Raw genomic sequence first — 21,298 nt, 5'->3', positions numbered from 1 at the left:
ATGTCATAGAAACACCTGGCTTTCAAAACGAATACGCACAAATAACAGTAATCACTGTGCAACAAGAGTAACACACTTGGCAAGCCAAAGAAAACACATGACAGTGTAACACGACTGGTATAGATTAAGAGATCAGTGTGTCTGCTTGAGCAATGAGCAATGTACAATGTGGATAAAAGTGTTTCCTGAATATAAACGATGCTAGATTGTGACTATAAGTGTTCCAACTGCAAGCTACTTTTTCTACTGATTGAGTGGCTACTGTCACAGAGACGATTGGCATTCCCAACCTAATGCAAAATAAATTGCTTAAATTACCTCTCTTAAAGAATAAACATGCATGCACGTTTGTACGAATGCATATTTGAAGCAAAACGAACTTTGTTGCACTGCTTCCTATCCAACAAAACACACAGCTGCTCTTCATGGGCAAGCAATTGCACCACCTCCTTTTTTAACCACTGAGTTTTTGTCTAATACAAGAAACATGGTGTAATTATACACACACAGCTACATGTAGGAATGATGATTGGTCTTACCAGAAGCTCTGCAAACAACGCCTTGGTGTCACTGCCAGTATCCGCAGGCATGGTCAGAAATTCCTGCAAGCATTGGGTTCAGAATAAGGTTATACACAGACACACGTAAATGTATTGCTCAGTCCAAACAAGCGTATACAATTTGTTGACTGTAATAATAGTGGGTGTAAGCACTCACTGGGATGTCCACCCTTGCACTCAGTTTCCTCACAACAATATCTACTTCAATGGAAAGTGCCTTTAAAAGTTCCTGCAAGAACAACAGTAATTGATGGTGTGCAAATCTACTCACTTACATACAATGACTTCAAACATGCCTCTGACAGAAGTAATTGGAATGTAGCTCTGCTATACAAATTGGTCAAAGCTGAGTTGCACCCACTCAACACTCAATGACATATAGCACACTGTACGTATATGTACACGCTGTTATGACCAATTGACACTTAATCGGTACATGCTTTATTAGCATGTACAGTAGGTAGGTACGTAAGCAAGCAAACAAAATATTTTTACATTATGGTCCTCCGTTGCAGTGGCCAGACTGTCTTGATATGGGGAACGATAATCAAGTCTGAGATAAAGCACATCATTTGTAAGTGTAATCAAACCATGCCATACACTTACCTCAGTGTTTCTTCACACTTGGTGTCATCCAGCCTTCTTTGCAGCTGAAAAACCTGAAGCATAAAGAACACAGAATGTAGTGCTACACTAACTATACACAGGCACAAATGTACGTATGCACATGTATGTTACTGTAACGCAGCAAAATGTACAGGCTTAGTGCACTATATGGTTTTGTACTTTGTCTTGAAGATATTTCTTTGTCTTGGAGTACTTGTGTTTGACTCTCTCAGAGTCTTTCAGTGACCTGGAAGAAGAGTAAAAGGTGTGTTTGACATTTTATAAGTGCAATATGTATGACTGAACCTATACGTACACTGTACATGTACCTTGAAAGGTCTTCCTCCACTAATCTCTGCTGGCCCTCCAGAGCCTTTCTCTGCTGCAGCCTTACTGCTCTCACAGTTGACTGCTCATCTGATAGTCTTACCTAAGAAGTAATAAAATTAATTGTTATTATACCAAACTGAACCCTATACCCACTGCTTACATTCTTCACAGATCCATGCTTTACTTAACTACTGCAAAAGTATAGGCCATAAAATAAATATGCAAAGTACCTGGAGTTGGGTAATCTCCTGCTTTAAATTAGATACTACTCTGTTGTGCTCATGAACCAAGCTGTCTAGCTCCACCTGCAGAGACACCTGCACAACAACAACAGCACAGACACACATTCCATTGAGATGCCAATTTGTTCAAATTTTACAACAAGATAAATTATATAGCTCAACTATAAATGCAATGTTTGCGAGTACCAATTAAGTTAAACATAATTATGTATACAGTACATCACTTTTCTGGAACCACCCAGATTGAATCTAAACACACCTGCATATGAAATACATGTAATAGCCCACAAAATACAAGTACCTTTAACGTTTCCATTTCTTGATGCAGCTCTTTCTCTCTGAACTGACATGCTTGCTCAACCTAGAGTAATGTAAAGCAATGAATTGTGTATGCACGTACGTGACATAATTTCATACCTTTTGCAACTTTGTAGCATTCTTATTTTTGTTACTTCTTAGTTGAGAACACTCGCTCTGAAGAGATGCAACCTCGGTCTTGAGGCTCTATACATGTAGATACAAACACAAGGAAATGAGTACCAAAATTAAATAATATTGCTACTGTAAGGACGCCTATCCAGGGAGGTCAGGAGGCCAAGAAATTGATTTTAGACTGTTGGATATCGTTTCTGGTGCATTCCTAGGAACTGAGGTGTCAGAGTTGCATATATCAATGAAGTCTTAACAGTACATGTGTAATGTTAGCCTCGTCACCCAGCCCAATTTTGTTCTAATGAAGCTGAACTGAAAACTGAACAGAAAAATATGACGTACATTGTATATATAATTATATGGATGCACGGTTAGAATTAGCCTCGATCCCAGCCGCTCTTCCTTGAAGAGAGGGCCTGGTATCAACTGTTTGCGCATGCGCCACATAATCCCCTGAAACTGGGGACTCCGGATATCATCGTATAATACTCAGTAAAACAATGACGTCACAACGAACGGAAGTGGATTGAAGAGAGTGGACAGAAGTGCGATTGTGAAGGTTTCTAGCCCGTGTGATAGCATTCTAATAGCTACATTTAGCCTGCTATGTTAACAAACATTACGGGGAAATTATCCAATAATTTTGCGCATGCGCAAACAGTCAGTAGCAGGCCTCCTTTTTGAGGCCTTGTGAAGGAGGCTAGGTTAGAATGTAACACCTATACGATCGCGATAACCACGCCCAGGTACAATCAAGGCTAGGATTAACTATAAATGGTGCTATGATCAATGTACATGTACGGCGTACTGTGTAATCACTTGCAGGGCTTTATTTAGGGGTAGGGCGCTCGCCCCTGGCTATAGTTTCGCCCCCCTCCTGGTAATTAAATTGAAAAACAAGATTAGCTACGCCATAACGCTTAACACAGTGTGCAAGCAACAATGTTACAATCACAAAGCTAGCTACTTTAAATTGTTATCTACACGTAGCTTCTAGTCTTTCTGTTCCATTGTCCACAATTTCCTATCTGTAAGTACAGATGGCGGGATTCCACATTCAAGTGGTTTATCTATCTAAGCTGACTCATAGTACTATTTAGTCCAACATTCGTACATGTAGTTGTTTTAGCACCATGCAGACACTATTAAATTGTCCTGCATTTTATAAAACTATTGTTATGGCTGCATTCCAAAATACATTTACTTCATAAAAACTCTACCACTGCAATCCACGAGAGAGTGAACTTGCGAACCTACTGGTAGGCTTGGCACCAGACAGTACATGCACAAAGGCATTCTGCCAAATCACTACTGTAGCCACAACCACTTCATACAAGGAGTATTGCTGATAATAATCTCAATGCCAGACAGAAGCAATCTGTTTGGAAAATGCGCTATCTAGCAGATTGATTAGCCTTGTTCCCTGGGAAAGAGGCCACTGCTCTGGAAAAAAAAAATTATTATTGCTGTTATGCTTAATTTGTTTGTGATAAAAAGTCTAAATCCCAGAGTGCTTGAAGGTTATTGCTGGAGAACTTTTACATACATGTATGTAATGATAGCCCAGGAAGCTTATTCTGCTCAGCTGCAGGAAGCAAACTTCACTACTACAAACAAATTAGCTGATTGAATTTTGTAGATCAATCTTAAATTTTACGATACGATACCAGAGGAGGGAGGACACGATTAACCTTAGCTCTAATTAGCTAATTATCGCGACCTTTTAATGACATTCTTTGAACAATTCATCTTTTCTTTCTTTATAACGTCTACATATTGGACATAAGAGCTAGAGCAAAGTAAGCCTTTTCTCCTACTGGAGGTACCCCTATGGCCAAGTTGTCAGGACCTGAAGGTAATAGGACCCCTATAAGAAGCACCTCAAGTACTCTTATCTCTAAGATCCGTGTGAGAAGCATCCCAGGCACTCTGATCTTGTCTCTGTGAGAAGCACTCTTGATCCTTCTCCAGGACTGGATCCCTATGAGGAGCACCCCAGGCACTCCTGTCTCTGTGATAAAGCTGCAACATGGAATTGTTTAGTTCAGAGTGTCTCCAACATGAAGAACATCAATGACACTAACAGTCTCAGCTTCTAGCACCCCTTTATTTGTATGGTTTGTTCTGTGCCTGCAAGAATTGCCTGTCACTCATACTACAGTACTGTTTTGTGTGTCCTAATATGTAGAGGTTATAAAGAAAGAAAAGATGAATCGTTCAAAGAATGTAATTAAAAGGTCGTGATAATTAGCTAATTAGAGCTAAAGGTTAATCGTGTCCTCCCTCCTCTGATACGATACCATGTGTAATAATACGTGAATATGACTAAATGTACATACACATGCATTATACTCACCTTACACAATTGTGTCAACTTATTTTGTTTCTTAGAAAGTACAGAATTTTCAGCAGTGAAGTTCTGTAGGCAGACAACAGATAACAATGACAATTAAGAGTACTGTTATCAGTATTGCTTGCGAGGTTATTGTGCGAACCTTACTGATTTTCATATTCTCAGCTCTGACAGTCTCCAACTGCTTACTCAGTGTACTAGCTTCGCCAATCACTTTACACAATTTCTGTGAAAATGGAAATAGTGACAATAGTTCGATGCACACACTGTACATGGACGTACCTGCTGAAGTGAAGTGTTTTTGAGCATCAGTGATTCATTATAAGCTTGAAGGGCACAAAGTTCTTCTTCGCACTACGGACAAGTGAAGGAATATACATAATTGGGTCTTGTAATTTTCAGCAGAAGCATGAACATGCTAAACGATAATTATAGTTATGAAGTTGAGAGTACTCGATCAAAGGAAAATCATTATCTCCATTTGCGTTTCAATACTGCCATTCAAATATGGCACGTACATTAATTATCATTATTATAGCGGGAAGTTTTCGTGGGGTGTAACGTACATCATTTCGCTTTTTTCGAAGGCAGAGCAGTTAATGCGAAAATTAAAACTGGAAAAACTCCCATACACTGGTATTTCTATTAGTGGGTGTGGTTTCTTGGCATTGAAATGCGAATATTAGAACCTACAAACATTTCTGCTGAGGGATCTGGAGCCAAATAGCGAAAATTTCCCGCTATAATTATAGTATGTGCATATGAAATAATTAAGTACGAAAACAAAAATGTGGTTGTGGATTGAATACTTGAATGTACGCTACGAGAGGTTACTAAAAGCTTCTTGGCTTGCTGACCAGAACTATTGTACTATTAATTAAGTCAGCACGACAAGGTATGACACACAGAATACTGTACAAACCCGCCTACGTACATTCTTATATGGATACCAACAATGGGAACGACAATGAACTAAGTAACTCTAGACTACATACATGTATGTAATAATTGTGTTAGTACGTACATGTACTTACTAACACACACCTTCACTTTTGAGTGCATTTGTGATTCTTCACTTGCTTGAAGCTCTGCACTCAATGATTCCAGCGTTTGACACTGTACATATATACCAAGTGAAAATGTAAACTTTTACAATACATGTAGCTTGACGCAACGTGTATAACACTGTCCTACATACTGTACAACCATGCATTTTAGGTATAATTATACTTACTTTATCAGAGAGTTGCTTCAATTTTTTGCAACTTGCAAGACATTTGGACTGAAGAAATACAAAAGTTACACATGCAATCAATAAGTACTTCTTTACACTGATAAGTGCATGTACGCATGGTAAATTCTACATGTAACATAAACAAAACAATACCTTCAGGCCATTATTTTCATGCTTCAGCATTAGCGATCCATCACGATCTACAAAAGAATAGTAAAACTAGAGCACTAAAGTGCAAACCCTCGGCTGGTGACATGATTATAAAGAAACCAGAAGACTGCATATAGTGATGTTGTTATCATCATGCATGACTTGCACAGCAACTCAGGAGCAATAAAACTAAACCAGACTGGAGGCATGCTGAAACATTTGAGAACAGGTAGTAGTACTATAGATATATGCACTGTGGATTAGGATCACAGCAAAGAAGCCTGGAGTCTCAGAGAAGTATGGCTCCAGGTCCTGCATGGATCCCAGTCAGCTAAAGCAAGCTTTCTACTTTGGTGACCCTGTTCCATTCTTCCTGGTATATACAGCTTTCTACTTTAGTGACCCTGTTCCATTGTTTCTAGACCGGGTACAGGATCACTTCAGTTATAAGTAACGCATGTGCAAGTTCTGTTCAAGCTACATTTTGCTCGCTTTTATTAGACAACAAAGCTTTAACACCGAAAGCTGCCACTATTAAAAGTACTGACTTGTTGTGTGGAGGCTACCCATGCTGTAAACGCAGTGCTAGAGCATCCAGGTAAGCAGACCCAGTCACAAGCTTCTTAGCTTTTGCTCGTTTTTATTTGACAACAAAGGTTTAACATGAAATTCTGCCACTATTAAAATTAATAACTTGTTGTATGAAGGCTATCCATGCTGTAAACGCAGTGCTGTGGCATCCAGGTGAGTAGATTCACCTGTCACAAACAAACAAACAAACCAAACGACTACTATAACCCGTGGCCGCCCACGCGCCTCGGGTTAATAACAGGTGCTGTAACAGCTGGTGTACACAAGATACTATAAATACATGAAACTAGTGTACAATATCTGAGTACGTACATGTACGTGTGTGATGTGTATACAACCAAGAGTGCACTCCTGATACAACGTATAACCATACGCTACGGCCAACAAAATTGACACAGGCTACCAGAAATTTAATTAACTATGCACGATTATGCAATGACCCAGCACAAGCAAATGTACATACACACCGTTTTTCCAGGGAGACCTGTTAACATACTGTACATAATATAACTAGAGCACTAAAGTGCAAACCCTCGGCTGGTGACATGATTATAAAGAAACCAGAAGACTGATATAATGCAGTGCATATAGTGATGTTGTTATCATCATCATGCATGACTTGCACAGCAACTCAGGAGCAATAAAACTAAACCAGACTGGAGGCATGCTGAAACATTTGAGAACAGGTAGTAGTACTATAAATATATGCACTGTGGATTAGGATCACAGCAAAGAAGCATGGAGTCTCAGAGAAGTATGGCTCCAGGTCCTGCATGGATCCCAGTCAGCTAAAGCAAGCTTTCTGCTTTAGTGACCCTGTTCCAATATTGTTCCTGGTATATACAGCTTTCTACTTTAGTGACCCTGTTCCATTGTTTCTGGACCTGGTACAGGATCACTTCAGTTATAAGTAACGCATGTGCAAGTTCTGTTCAAGCTACATTTTGCTCGCTTTTATTAGACAACGAAGCTTTAACACCGAAAGCTGCCACTATTAGAAGTACTGACTTGTTGTGTGGAGGCTACCCATGCTGTAAACGCAGTGCTAGAGCATCCAGGTAAGCAGACCCAGTCACAAGCTTCTTAGCTTTTGCTCGTTTTTATTTGACAACGACGGTTTAACATGAAATTCTGCCACTATTAAAATTAATAACTTGTTGTATGAAGGCTATCCATGCTGTAAACGCAGTGCTGTGGCATCCAGGTGAGTAGATTCACCTGTCACAAACAAACAAACAAACAAACAAACAAACAAACCAAACGACTACTATAACCCGTGGCCGCCCACGCGCCTCGGGTTAATAATTATGGCGTATGTAAGCATCAGCCAAGACTTAAGTCGTAACTTTGTACCTGCTTCAATATATGCCTGGCATTGGATGAGTTGATCTTCTAGTTCTTTACATTTACAGTCATTCTGTGGGGAGGAGTATGACAATTACTAATACATAAGAATTAGTATCAAATTAACACATTGCGTCAAGCTACATGTATTCGATTTGTACACTACAGTAGTTGCACTATTTACATACAGTAGTGTACGTGCATGTACAGTGTGTATGTACATGTAAATGTATGTACATTAATTAATTACCTTTAGTCTTACAAAATCTTCTCCAAATCTCACCCTCTCTTGTAACAGTTTTTTACACCTGGCTTTGTACCTACCAGCACAAGAAAAGTTATTGCAGTGCATATTATTTTCAGAAATACAAGTACAGTACGTTGTATACATGTAAGTATGTACATGTACGTGTGGATATGACAACTGAAGTCTACGTATGCCAATGTATAATTTATAGAGCTTAGAATTTAGGTACAGAGAACAACAGATACACAGTAAGAAGCTCACTTTTGAAGCATTTGACTGTTAGCAGCTTGCTCATTAAGACATGTCAGCAACTGTTGCTCAGCCCTACTTTCAAGCTCTGATATTTGTATCTATTACAGAAGTATGATTATACAATGTACATGTAGATTAGTACTATTATATTAGTGTGTACTACCGTATAGCGCGAAATTTTCGAGGGGCTTAATTTTTGCGGATTTCGTGGGTAGCAATCCTACATGAAAAGTAAGTCCACGAATACTGTTCTTTAATTAGAATTACCTGCTATAACGGGCAAAGATTTAAAGGCGTGGCTTCCGCAAACATTGTGCAACGAAAATGCTTTTAGAGGTCAATCCACGAAATATAAGTGCCTCGAAAATTTCGCGCTATGCAGTATATACGAACAGTGCAAATGTAAAAATGTGCACAAGTACAATTGTAATTAAGTCATATAAATATGCACGTGTAAATAAGGAACATCTCACGTTCAACTGCTTGTTTTGCTCTTGAAGTGATTTAATTCTGTCCAGGCCCTCTCCTCCTTGCTCTACTACCACTGACTTCTCCTGATGTGAGGCCTGTAACTGAGCTGACAGCCCCTGGGCCTCCTCCCTTAAACGAGAGCACTCCCCTTCACTCTGACAGACAGTACTCTCAAGCTCGGAGATCTTTATAAGAAAAATGCACAATGTACATGTAGTTACTGTACAATAACGAGTGATGTAAGCTGTGCTGTGCTAATGCCTCACGTCGTGTTTTGCTTCGTTCAGGTATTAGAGTGTTATAATTATATAGAAGAGGTATTTGCTTTGTATTATATCCTGTTGCTATGCTGTTGCTATGTGCAGCAAAATGGACTGAATGTCATATTCTGCACTGACCACAAAGCCTTAAGGGATTTAATGATATAGTCTACATGCATTTTTACAATGAGGTATTGTATGGTGTATATTTGAAGCACGAGGGCGAAGCCCTGAGGGCTGAGTGCAATGTACACCATGCACCCCGATGTTTATAACTAGTTCCAATTGCCAGGTTTAAGACCAATTGTGTTGCATTTCGACATCATAACTCTAACCCTAGACACATATGAAATGAATGCACATTTGGGTTAAAACTATAATAAGATGTATAGGCCTGTACATGTACCTTGCTTAGAAGAGTTGTCCTCTCTTGATGAGCAGCCTCTTGCTCCCCCGTAAGGTGACCGAGCTTTTGCATCATTCGAGAGCACTCTTCCTCCACATCCATCAGCTGTCTTCTCACACTAGCCAGCATCTCACTGTGACTTGACATTTCTAGTATTTGTGCCTCGAGACGGTCACAACAGTCCCTCCACTGAGATTCAGCAGCCTGTGATGAGGCTAGTAGGGAGCCGAGCTCTTCAATTTTTGCAGCCATCATACTTCGCTCTTCCCTGATCATGGAACACACAACAATTCGTTATAATACCAAATATTACTGTATATGCTGTTAATATATTTAAACTGTATAATTATATAGACCGTTCGAAAGGTTTTTGCGGATTAGTACATGTAGCCTTTTGCAGCATGCATGCATGCGATATTAAATTTGTGGGCATAAATATTTGTAGTACATGCTTAATCAGCAAAAACCGCAAACTTTATACCTTCGAAATATACCCGCTAAACTATTTACGGTATTATACAACTGTTTGTGTAAGCAATAATCATGGTAGCAACATACTCATTATTTTGAATCCTATTCTCAACTCTTTGAAGTTTCTCTTTGAAGAGGTGTTGCCCCATCTCTTGCTTACTAAGCTTATCCATAAGTGATCCATTTTTTGATTCACAAAGCAGCCTTGCTTCCTCACTAAGTGTGAGCTGGTGCCTCACATCTTGAATTTCCCCCATTAGAATTTCTTTACTTGACATTGAAGAATCAAGTTTGTGACTTGTGGCTTTCAGACAACAAGCAACCTGCAGTCAAGACCAGGACACTGTTGTGTGAGCTGAAGTCAAGCACACACTTCATGCAGTGAATTAACCTTTCTTTTATTCTGCTGAGTGTTCTTTAGCTCTTCTCCCAGTCTGTAAAGATCATTAGAGAGCCTCTCCACTTCCAGACGACTGACTGAGTGGCGATCACGTTCATTGCCCAACTCACTGCACGTACATTATAATGCTGACAATTAAGTGTTGATAATTATAAGTACTCACACACCTCTCTAATGTCTGTAATTTCAGCGTTTTTTGATTAGCATCACTCCTCTCTAAGTCATCCTAAATTTAAAGAGCATAAACATTAGTATGCAATCGGAGTACTAGCCTTGCCCTCAGGTGGATTTTTGTTTAATAGAACGGAAAGTGCCTGGTAGTGATTGTATCTGGGCGTAAGCAGAGATTTTGCAAGAACAATAACCCTGTCAACAAACAGGAAACAACAACTAATGAGCAAAATCTCTACTTTGTTTTCGGTTCCCAATCACACCCAATACCAGGCCGTATTTTCACTTTCCGTTCTACAAAATCAGCCAGGGACGAGGCTAACAGTAGGCCCAGAGTACATGCATTTCAGTGCTAAACCGGTACATGTGCATGCAGTGCACAAACCTTGATCGTCCTAATTTCTTCAGCAACTTCATTTAACTGCCTTGCATTGATGCCGTGAGATGAGGCTTCTTCAACCTACATGTGCATGTACATGGTGGATGAAAACCAGGTCTTAGTGACAATAATGCAGACAGATATCAACCTAATAGAGTCATAGCAGTATGTACTCTGGTTGCTGCAACCTTGCTGATGCTGTACGTACATGTACATGCATGTACATGTATTTGGCAGTGTACACATCGTTTTTTACATGTACCTTCTTCTCTATATTCCTGATTCTGGACTCCATGCTGGCAGTGGTGGCTTTACTCTTGTTCACTCCCAGCTGAGCTTCCATCACTTCACTCTTGAGGCACATTACGTCTGAGGAGATTCCCTGCAACAGAGGGTCTGCAATGCTTGCAGCAGTGGATCGTGACAAAGATGTGTTGAGTAGGTCCATCATACGCAACTTCTCTGTGTCAGATCTAGCAAGAAACACAGTCAAATGTTTAGTTACATAACTATGCACTAGAGAATGGTGGAGTTCATTAGCCTACTATCTCTCAAAAGAGACTACTAAATATAGACATACCTCTCACGAGCCAGTCTTTCCCTCTCAACATCATTTGATATGCTTTGCTGGTAACAATTGCATAAAGTAGGCGAATGATGTTCAGACTGATAGGGAATATGTGGCATGCTGCTTTGACGCAAGAGCTCTCTCGACTGATCCAAGTCTTTTCTCAACTGCAACAGACAATACATAATAATCAGGGTTTCATCTAGTGGGGGGGGGAAGCTTCCCCCCCAAAAGAGAGGGGAAAATAGGAGGAGAGAGAGGAAGAAGGGGAGAGAGGGAGAGAGAGAGAGAGAGAGAGAGGGAGGGAGAGAGAGAGAGAGAGAGAGAGAGAGGGAGAGAGAGAGAGGGCCGGGTACTATTATCTAGACACGGTCTTTTGCTACATGCTTGGTCATCCATCACCTATAGTATTACCACAAATCTATCCATTGCTTTTGTGGTTTCTATAGTGTTCTATGGAAACGGTTCACAATTTCAAACCAGCATACCAAGTTATATAGAGTTGCCTATCAATGCACATTGCCAGGAGTACATCGCTATAGGCAACAACAACAAACAATATAGGGTGTGTGGTGACCGGAAGTGGGCGTGGCCTCCAATTTTTCGCGCTAGCGCGTGCAGTTTTTTTTTTTACTTCTCCCCAAACTTAAAATCCTGGATGAATGTGTACAGGAGTCAGTACAAACATAATTATGTAGGCCTGATGAAACTACTATTTTCCAGGCTATAATGAAAAATCAGTCTTGAGCATTCTACCAACCCCTTAGCAGCAGCCCCTCCCTCACTTCAGAATAACACTTAATGTACGTGTACTTCAAATCTTTATCGCTCGAAAATAACACCTTTCGTCGGTTGCCTTAGGGGGCACTTCCATGATAATGAAAACGTCATTAATTATCCCCCCCCCATCTCCGTAGCGTTACATAAACCAGCCAAAAACGGAGATCGGTTACATACTAGACTTAACCAGTCACAACGTCAAGAACAGCAAAAAGGTCTAAGGGAATCTCCTCCCGGTCCCATAATGACATTATGCGTAAAAACAATTTGGAAGTGCATCCTTACAGAGTTTTCCTGAAAGTGGGACATCAGTCGTTCATTTTCCAACATTGTGCAGTTGCCTTTAGAAAGGTCGTCACACAAATCATCAACCTGAATGCAGGAAGGCGGTTGGATCTGTTGTTAAAAACAAAATGTAATGGTCCACGTACGTATAGATAGCGTACCTGATGATGAAGGTACTGTCTTCTATCACTTGACATTCCTCTTCCACTCTTTAACTCAATTTCCGAACATGTTGAGTCACTATTGTCTGTGTACGTAGAAGAGACTTTGTAATGACTTTGACGTCGAGCCATGCCAGTGGAACAAACACCATTCAAATATACTGTACTGCAGCTGCTCATAGATTTGAGGTGCTAGATCTACTTCTTTGAACTTGCCACTTCAGATTCCCCCCGAAGCCAAACCCACAAAACATAGACCACTCCCAGTCCCTACCTAGTGTTACTAGACATAATTATGTAGATCTATTACAAAATAAGCAAGACAAGACTCGACTATAAACAGGCACTCACTAGCTCGCTCACTAGCACACTGCACTGTCAATACTGAGCTTTCAATGGCGCAATCTGAAATCTCTCTTGTTGAGACACATGTTGGTTCTGTGAAAGAGGTGAGGCTTTACCAGGTCACAGTTACAAAACCCCCAGTATCGTATTAAATTATAATATCTTGTATTTATATAAACTGTCATATTACACTTGAACTCGTCATCAAGGAAGGACCACTGTTGGAAACTTGCACAACTGACCAGTTGATTCACGTCCTGGTGTACGTGCAGAGCTATTATAAAGTACTAGTTCAGTAGAACCTCGATTATTTGTTTATATCCATATCCAGAACCTCATTTGTCCAGACTGGGCAATTATTGTACTCACGAGGCCGAGAACGTAAAACAGATGAGCATCTGTGCTCAGTGAGTGTTACTATAATTATGCTCCGCGCACCAGTACTTAATAAGTAATAATTTAAATTTCACACTCACCTTCATTTGATACAAAATTTCTACACAGCAAGGTCAAAATCCAACTTACATGTAGGTGTGTCCCTAAATACTTGTACGCTAATAACACCGGCTACCATAATGTGTTGAGGTGTGTTTTCCGTAAGGTCATACCTTTCTATGGGATTAGGCTTGGTTGTCTGCGCAGACTGTGCTCATGTGCAGACCGGAGTACAAACGACCACATGCTGTGCTACAATAAGCACCTTTTTGCGCTGCTGTCAATCACACGCACTTGTGTTGCAACCATTCAGCAGATAAAGCAGTCACACACATAATTATTATACACACACACATACAAACCCATACTGGGCTTTGCGCCTCAAAGAGGGGCTTGACTATACAAACAATACAAACATCTTAAATTCCTAGGATTGACATACTAGATCACTTTGGTTCTTTCTTGCCAGCTCAAGTTGTCAGTAGAATTTATTGTCGGATCTCCTGGATTTGTAAAGTTGTAGTATTAGTTATTAATTTTGATGCCATTTTAGTCTCAAGCAGTGCCCATGCATGCACCGACTATTTGTAGATGCACGAGACTAGATCTTTTTGACTTGCCATTTTCTATCATATCCTGCAGATTGCATGAAAGTGTGTATGGTTTGTACATGTAGGTGGTTGATAATGCCCGACAAGGGTTTCGGTCAAGAAGAACTTTTCCTTTGGAGTATCGATTGGAGCAGTTGACGAACCTAAGACGATTAGTCAATGAAAATTTGGTCAAGCTGCTTAATGCTCTGTGGACTGATCTTCATAAGGTCACTATAATTGCGTGTGGTAGCACTTTAACATATAAATGTAATAGCTCTAAAGCTGGTTCAACTTTTGCCCGTCCCCTTTGCAGCCCCATCAAGAGACAATGATGACGGAAGTTAATCAGATTACAACCGATATTGATCATACACTCAGCAACTTGCGAACGTGGATGGCACCTGAGCATGTAGAAAAAGATTTGCTGAACAGGTTTAATTCAGCATACCTAATGCCAGAGCCTTATGGTGTGGTACTTATCATATCTCCCTGGAACTACCCTCTCATGCTGTCTCTGATGCCTTTGACCGGTGCAATTGCTGCAGGTACGTACATATAGGTTCTTGATGTACCTAATAACATATTAATTATACACATAATTATAGTGTCTACAACTGCGTATAATACTAACCTCAAATATCTATTGAGTAATACTCATGTGCTCGTAGTGATACGCAATAAGACAATTATTTTGGAAATGTAATAAAAATTATATAATTATAGCAGACATTCTTTGAGCAGGGAAGCATGCAGGGAAATGAATAATTACCCAAGACTGTGCCGTAATAGTCGTCTGGTTTCTTTATATATACATGCATGTACGCGTTACAATAATTATGGTTATAATTTCCACTAAATAGTGTGCATTGCGATTGTTTCGTTTTTCTTACCGGTACAGGAAATGCTTGTGTGCTAAAGCTGCCTGAAATTGCTGTTGCAACATCGAACCTATTGGCTGAACTGATTCCGTCATATTTGGATAAGGTGAAGGATGTACACATGACTAATTATAATTATTGTTCTCAATCTGGTCACCATGCAGTATGACATTATGCTAATGGTATTGTCAATGCATGTGAATCGTTATGTCAATGTTATTACTGACCCTTTACGTGTAGGAGTGTTACAGTGTGGTTACTGGGGGCTTAGAGGTCGCCAAGGAAGTGTGTGCTCAGAGGTTTGACTACATTTTTTTCACTGGGAGCACGGCAGTGGGAAAACTTGTGATGAGGAGTGCTGCTGAATTCCTGACCCCGCTAACACTGGAGTTAGGAGGGAAGAGGTGAGTTGCGCTGTTTGCTGCTGTTGACTAGCTCATGCATGCATATATACTTGACCTTCTAGTACACACCTGAGGTACATACGTTGCGTATATGAATGCATAATATTTATACGAACACCAACACTACCACTCATTTTGTTAGCCCTTGCATTGTCGCTGATGATGCCGACCTGGAGGTGGCTGCTAGACGCATTATGTGGGGCAAGTGTCTCAATAGTGGCCAGTCATGTGTTGCTCCGGACTATGTCCTTTGCTCTGCTGATATTCAAGAAAGGCTTGCCGAGAACCTCAAGAATGCAATCATAGAATTCTTTGGAAAAGTGAGTTGTTGATATGCATGCATGTGTGTTTAACGTACGTGCCACATGATTTAGTTTGTTGTTTACCACAGAACCCAAAAGAGTCCCAAGACTATGGTCGAATTATCAACAAGCGAGCATTTGAGTATGTCACCTATATTCTGGTTCTTACTATAACGTGGTTATAATTATTACTATACATGTAAAGTTATTTTTTGTACCATACAGTCGAATCTGTGCACACATGGACTCTATGAGGAACAATGTGTATTACGGGGGAGACTGTGATGCACAGGAAAGATACATCTCTCCGACAATCTTGACGAATGTCACAGGAGATGACTCCATAATGTCAGAAGAAGTATTTGGTCCTCTTTTGCCTGTCATACTCGTGGAAAATGTCCAGAAGGCAATTGAATTCATTAACAGCAGGTAACTAGCGCTGTTTGACATAATTCATAATTATATACAATGACATTGTAAAGCATGTTAATTGGCCTTGAGAATGACCTAAGTACTGTATAGTTAATGTGGACTCTAACATAATTATTGCATATCATAATTACACCCTGAAATTCCTAGCTTGCTGGAACATGCGCTTTGATTTTTGATCTCATTGGAATGTGCATCATGTTCAGTTGAGCCTCAATAATCCAAACACTTGGTGTCTCCACCTCATCCGGATGGCTGAAATATTCGGATACCAGAATGACTCATCAATGAGCCACACCCATAAATAATCCAAGTAGCATGCTAAATCAGTAAACGATGTCCAGAGCTCCTACAAATGTACTAGTCTTGGCCATAATGCATCAGTGGACAGAACAAGGTAGCAATTAAGCTATACTGTTAAATAGGTGCGTTTAGTAGCCTCCTTCACAAGGCCTCAAGAAGGAGGCCTGCTACTGACTGTTTGCGCATGCGCAAAATTATTGGATAATTTCCCCGTAATGTTTCCATTAAACTGAAATTTTATCCGAAAAATATCCTGAATAACATATACACACAAAGAATACTACATACACAGAGCTATAATATAGCTAGCTAGCTAGAGACAGAGCTGTACGTTTGGTTACAGCAGCTATTTCTTCAGAGAGAGTCTACATGTAGACTTTCACCAAGGTTAGTGTCAGATGGGCGTGGCCTGTCCATATAGGCTATTGTCAGCCTTCCCTCCGTTTAGACGATTGTCATCCACACTGTTGCAGGCTGTGAGTCCTTTGTTAACATAGCAGGCTAAGGGTAGCTATTAGAATGCTATCACACGGGCTAGAAACCTTCACAATCATACTTCTGTCCACTCTCTTCAATCCACTTCCGTTCGTTGTGACGTCATTGTTTTACTGAGCATTATACGATGATATTAGGAGTCCCAAGTTTCTGGGGATTATGTGTCGCATGCGCAAACAGTTGATACCAGGCCCTCTCTTCGAGGAAGAGCGGCCTGGGATCGAGGCTATGCGTTTAGCTGCTTCTGCTAGTCAGCAACGCATACAGCTTCCCACATGAACACTTAATGCGCATGTGTTGGTAGATGTTTGCTATGAATATCATTAAATTTGGTTGAATTTTTCATCCGGATACTCGAGATTTCAGATGATCAGAGTTCAGGACTCAACTGTACATGTATGTGCATGCATGCATGCATGGTTAACAAGGTAGCTTCTGGATATGTCTTTATAGCTGCCGTGGTAAGAGTTTTCTGCACACTAACGGTCGGTCAGTGCCTTGCTAGCTGCCAGCCTCGAGGGATCTATGTGTGACCTTTATAGAAGCTGCTTAATTAGCAAGCACTGTAGACTTGTAGTGCTTATGTGCATGCAAATGGCTTGCTATGTCGTCTCTGAAAACGTTCTATGGCTATCCATGCTGAAAGTATGTACTACTCTATTCTAGAGATGCTGTTTAGCTGTAATTATCACCCCTTTTTTATTACACTACTCGAACAGCTCAGCATAATTATGTTACCTTAATATCAACATCGACAAAGTTGATCGCACACTCCTTCGTTGTTGTATAATTTCTACTACCAAAAATTGCCATGCATGTAAAGGGATAATGTATAATTCTTAAATCTACCCTCCGCTAGCACAAGTTTCTTAACCAAAAATCAAATTTGGATTCGAGTGGCTTAATATAAACAGTTTAAATATTATACACACTTTACGCATAGTTAATTGGCATTTTGTTAATTGCCCATAATTTTCGCACAGGGAGAAGGCGCTTGCACTGTATCTGTTCACAAGCAGTCAGGATATGGTACAGGCAGTCACCCAGCAAGTGAGCTGTGGAGGAATCACTCATAATGACACCATGCTGCATTGCTCAGGTATAGCATTAATTGTGCAGTGTGATTATCTTGAAGTCAGACTAAGGCATATGCTCATAATAGTGTAGCATAATTATTATATACCAAAGTGCTAGAAACATAGTAATTATAATTATGAGCGAGTAACGTTTTCTCCAATTTTAAGGCTCCACAACGATTATGTATATTGATCCGACTAAACGCCGCGATTTCAATGAGTCTCAAATAAATTGGGCGATACAAAAAATGCTATATAATAATTATAATGGTATAACCGCTCGCATAAACAGCATTAGTTAATATCACTCATATAGCACTACGTAAAATTGTTCTTTGTGTTCCAGTGACCAGTCTACCATTCGGAGGAGTAGGCGCTAGTGGCTTTGGCGCCTATCACGGCAAATTCTCCTTTCACACCTTCACACATTGCAAACCTGTGTTGTCCACTTCAACGAGGGCTACTCTTGAAGGACTCAACAAGTAAGTCCCCTCGAAATTAAGGGTGTTTGTCTTGGTATTATAATTTAATATCGTAATGTCTATGAAAATGAGTACTAGCTAGCTCTACTTGTAATTTTACCTGTGTTGTATACATGGGATGTGCGTCTTTGCCTGCAGTATTCGATACCCTCCATACTCGGAAGACAAACTTACTGATGCTCAACGCCTGCAGACCGAGGGAGGGGTTTCACGAGTGCTTCACTTGGCCAACCTGCTTACCAGATCAGTTTTTGGAAGGCCGAGGTACAGGCAACCACTGAGGCAGTCTGAAGGGGATAGCAGGTCTACTGCCGATACTGTTCAAAAGAAGCAAGAATCCAACGAGAAAAATTAACGTGACAATGTACTTAATACATTATTACTAATTGTTCATTAAGTTTTGCGATTGCTGTGTATTTGAGTCATGCAGAAGGTGCATCATTAACTTTTCAACACTACATATAGTGTACGTATCTCCATCAGCGTGCATTTTGAGGATAGAACAAACGATTCAGTGTGACCTACCACTCTAGATTGTTGTCATTCTTTAAATTGATGTTTGGTGAATTACAGAGAACACCTTACTATAACCTTAACCCTACACATTGCCTACACGTAATATATTTGACTGCATGCATGGTGCATGTCTGTCATATTATAGCCTATAGGCAGAATAATTTTCTTTTAGGGTGTGACTGATCAAGTAAGCTATCATGACCAGGAGAAATCTTTAGTATATGACCATGCACCATGCTCAGAGGCATGCATGCATTATAATTATAGCATAGATGCTATAAATTACACAGTCGGATGGCCAAGGCACCGGAAGTCCACGTTATTGCCTAGCAGTTAATTTAATATGCATTTCGCATTACATCATAATTTTGTTTGCAAGCAACAAATGTCAGAATTTTATCAGTGTTGTTTGAGCTATTATATTTAAGAAATGGGCTTACTATTCAATATCTCTTAGCGCTAGTATTGTGAACTAACCTTCAAAGAACAGGATGGTACCAAGTTCACCTATTATTGCCAAGTAAGTTGAGAAATACGCTAGCATAGCAATTCTCACTCAAGGTTGTCATACAATATAATAGTGGCTATTTATTTACCCAGTGTTCAAAAATGCGTTTCCCAATAAAATTTTACTGTAACATTTTGTTAGGAGATAGAAGAAGAGCTGCCCTTTGCTATACTGTAATCTCTGTTTTGTTCCCAGTTGTAGTTATTGTTTTATGAAAGTACAAAGTTAGTCAATATAAAACATCACGATATACAACAAATTGTTCATCCATGTCATCTCGATCATAATCGGGACTGTCTGGTGCTTGAATATTGTCATAAGATCATACTAGGGGCAGTCTGGTTCTTATATATTGTATTGGCTAAACTATATGTAAGTAAAAAATCACCAAATACTTGCTTAACTGTAATTATCGTCTCTAGAATCTGTTTCTGATTCTGAGCTACTCGGCTGCTCAATGCAAGGTGCGGGTGCTACTTAACTGTAGAGGTAAGTTTGGCATTTGCATCCAGGTGCACAGTACTGTTCTTTTTTTACACCTAACTGGAGTGACGTTGTTGTCGCTATCCCAGTTGATCTTGTTGTTACCATCCATGAAGCTGAAGTGGTGGGTATATTGAGGTTGCTTGGCCCTTTACACAATAAACCCCAACATGAACGTTTCCAATGTCTGTTCAATCCCAAGCCATACACTGTGTTGAGCTATTATTAAGGATTCATTGGGGTTGGGAATGATGGCAAACGTGTGCTTCTTGAAGTAAGCATAACCTAGTGAATATTGTACTGTAAGAACTGAGACCTTTAAACACTACAGATAACAATAGAGCAGTCTGTTTTTTAGTTCTCCTATTAATCGCAACTACAGCTCAGGATAGCGATGTAAAAGCTAGAGCACTGAAGTGCAAACCATCTGCGTTTATTTGAGGTTTAGTTAGTCAATAACCTCGAGTTAAAGCCGTGTGTACATCTAGGCTATTGTTCAAGTTCGAGTTTTTTTTAGCTTCTGCTCGCTTTTATTTGACAACGAAGCTTAATTAACATTAAATTTAAAATTACTACTGTATCTTGTTGTGTTGAGGCTGGCTATCCATGGTACAAACATGGTGCCATCGCATCCGAGTGAGTAGACTCAGAATACACAGAACGATATACAGACAGACTAGTATAACCCATGGACAAGTCGCTTGCGAGGCCTCGGGTTAATGAGGTCTTCGTCAATACTTTAAGTGAGCCCCGAGTGTGTTTTAAGTACAATTAGATGTGAATTTGTAACAGGTAAAGCACACTCTCTCTGAAGAGAAAGCTTCAAGAATGAATCGGCATAATAAGTTTGCTATAATTATAATGATCATAGTAAATTGGTATCTGTTAAAGTGGCTAGAATCAACTCTAGTTTTAACACATTGCTTATAATTACTGTTGAATCATCAATCATTTTAACAAACTGATCTCACTGCAGTCACTCACATTGCACTGTGCTGACCTTATAATAACATCACTTTCTTTTTTCGGTCTAGGTATGAATCCACTATTACTGCGACGGAAAGCGGCAGCTCCTACATAACACAACTGTCAGACTTGATATCCAAAGAATAAGGCTTTTAGGGTGAAAATACTTCGGACATAATTTTTTGCGTTCTCACAGAGGATACATGGCTGACATGGGAGGGTGCGACATGGTTGCCCTGGATACACACTGGATGCTCACGTAGTGTAATATAATCAGTTGACTTCTGTAACGTCCATTTTTGTGTTGCTAGATTGGTTTATTTTGCTCTGAATGTTCTACATTGCTCCATTTAGTTAGCTGATAACTTTTGTAACTTGTCATACATATTC

The 21,298-nt window shown here is 39.9% G+C and overlaps 2 protein-coding genes across 4 annotated transcripts; one reads left to right on the top strand and one right to left on the bottom strand.

Moving 5' to 3' along the window:
- Positions 1-85: 85 nt before the first annotated feature.
- On the bottom strand, positions 86-12,931 carry LOC135344707 (myosin-4-like). Of its 3 annotated transcripts, none has more exons than XM_064541942.1 (30): positions 12,694-12,931; positions 12,533-12,643; positions 11,480-11,634; positions 11,162-11,372; positions 10,906-10,980; positions 10,517-10,575; positions 10,341-10,458; positions 10,037-10,272; positions 9,479-9,746; positions 8,815-8,997; positions 8,351-8,439; positions 8,093-8,162; positions 7,852-7,915; positions 5,911-5,957; positions 5,758-5,805; positions 5,568-5,639; positions 4,806-4,877; positions 4,666-4,749; positions 4,527-4,589; positions 2,156-2,242; positions 2,040-2,099; positions 1,727-1,813; positions 1,496-1,596; positions 1,347-1,413; positions 1,167-1,219; positions 1,056-1,113; positions 718-789; positions 540-602; positions 381-473; positions 86-290 (listed from the first exon to the last, which is right to left on the bottom strand). In XM_064541942.1, the coding sequence occupies exons 1-30, from the start codon at positions 12,871-12,873 to the stop codon at positions 213-215; spliced, it is 3,024 nt and encodes a 1,007-aa protein (XP_064398012.1). In that variant the 5' UTR covers positions 12,874-12,931; the 3' UTR covers positions 86-212. The 3 variants fall into 3 exon arrangements, 2 of the variants coding, with proteins under 2 accessions (XP_064398012.1, XP_064398013.1); XM_064541943.1 differs by having other exon boundaries at positions 12,533-12,619; XR_010397509.1 differs by lacking the exons at positions 86-290; positions 381-473 and adding an exon at positions 836-946.
- Positions 12,932-12,960: 29 nt separating this feature from the next.
- LOC135344715 (aldehyde dehydrogenase, dimeric NADP-preferring-like) lies at positions 12,961-18,893 on the top strand. The gene is made up of 11 exons (XM_064541954.1): positions 12,961-13,142; positions 14,150-14,293; positions 14,380-14,611; positions 14,965-15,050; positions 15,185-15,348; positions 15,491-15,668; positions 15,740-15,792; positions 15,876-16,079; positions 17,861-17,976; positions 18,300-18,435; positions 18,574-18,893. Exons 1-11 carry the CDS (start codon positions 13,089-13,091, stop codon positions 18,788-18,790), a joined length of 1,584 nt encoding a protein of 527 aa, XP_064398024.1. The 5' UTR covers positions 12,961-13,088; the 3' UTR covers positions 18,791-18,893.
- The last annotated feature ends 2,405 nt before the right edge of the window (positions 18,894-21,298 follow it).

Source organism: Halichondria panicea, chromosome 12, assembly GCF_963675165.1.
Source record: "Halichondria panicea chromosome 12, odHalPani1.1, whole genome shotgun sequence".
Lineage (NCBI taxonomy): Eukaryota > Metazoa > Porifera > Demospongiae > Suberitida > Halichondriidae > Halichondria > Halichondria panicea.
This window is presented reverse-complemented; position numbering and strand designations above follow the sequence as displayed.

Coding starts and splice junctions, on each gene's coding strand:
- LOC135344707 (XM_064541942.1), bottom strand. CDS start 12,873: ATGAGCAGCTGCAGTACAGTATATTTGAATGGTGTTTGTTCCACTGGC. Junction 12,644..12,693: donor GACAGTACCTTCATCATCAG/GTACGCTATCTA, acceptor TTTTAACAACAG/ATCCAACCGCCTTCCTGCAT. Junction 11,373..11,479: donor GAAAGACTGGCTCGTGAGAG/GTATGTCTATAT, acceptor GTTTCTTGCTAG/ATCTGACACAGAGAAGTTGC.
- LOC135344715 (XM_064541954.1), top strand. CDS start 13,089: ATGGCGCAATCTGAAATCTCTCTTGTTGAGACACATGTTGGTTCTGTG. Junction 15,349..15,490: donor CTGGAGTTAGGAGGGAAGAG/GTGAGTTGCGCT, acceptor TCATTTTGTTAG/CCCTTGCATTGTCGCTGATG. Junction 15,793..15,875: donor ATCAACAAGCGAGCATTTGA/GTATGTCACCTA, acceptor TGTACCATACAG/TCGAATCTGTGCACACATGG.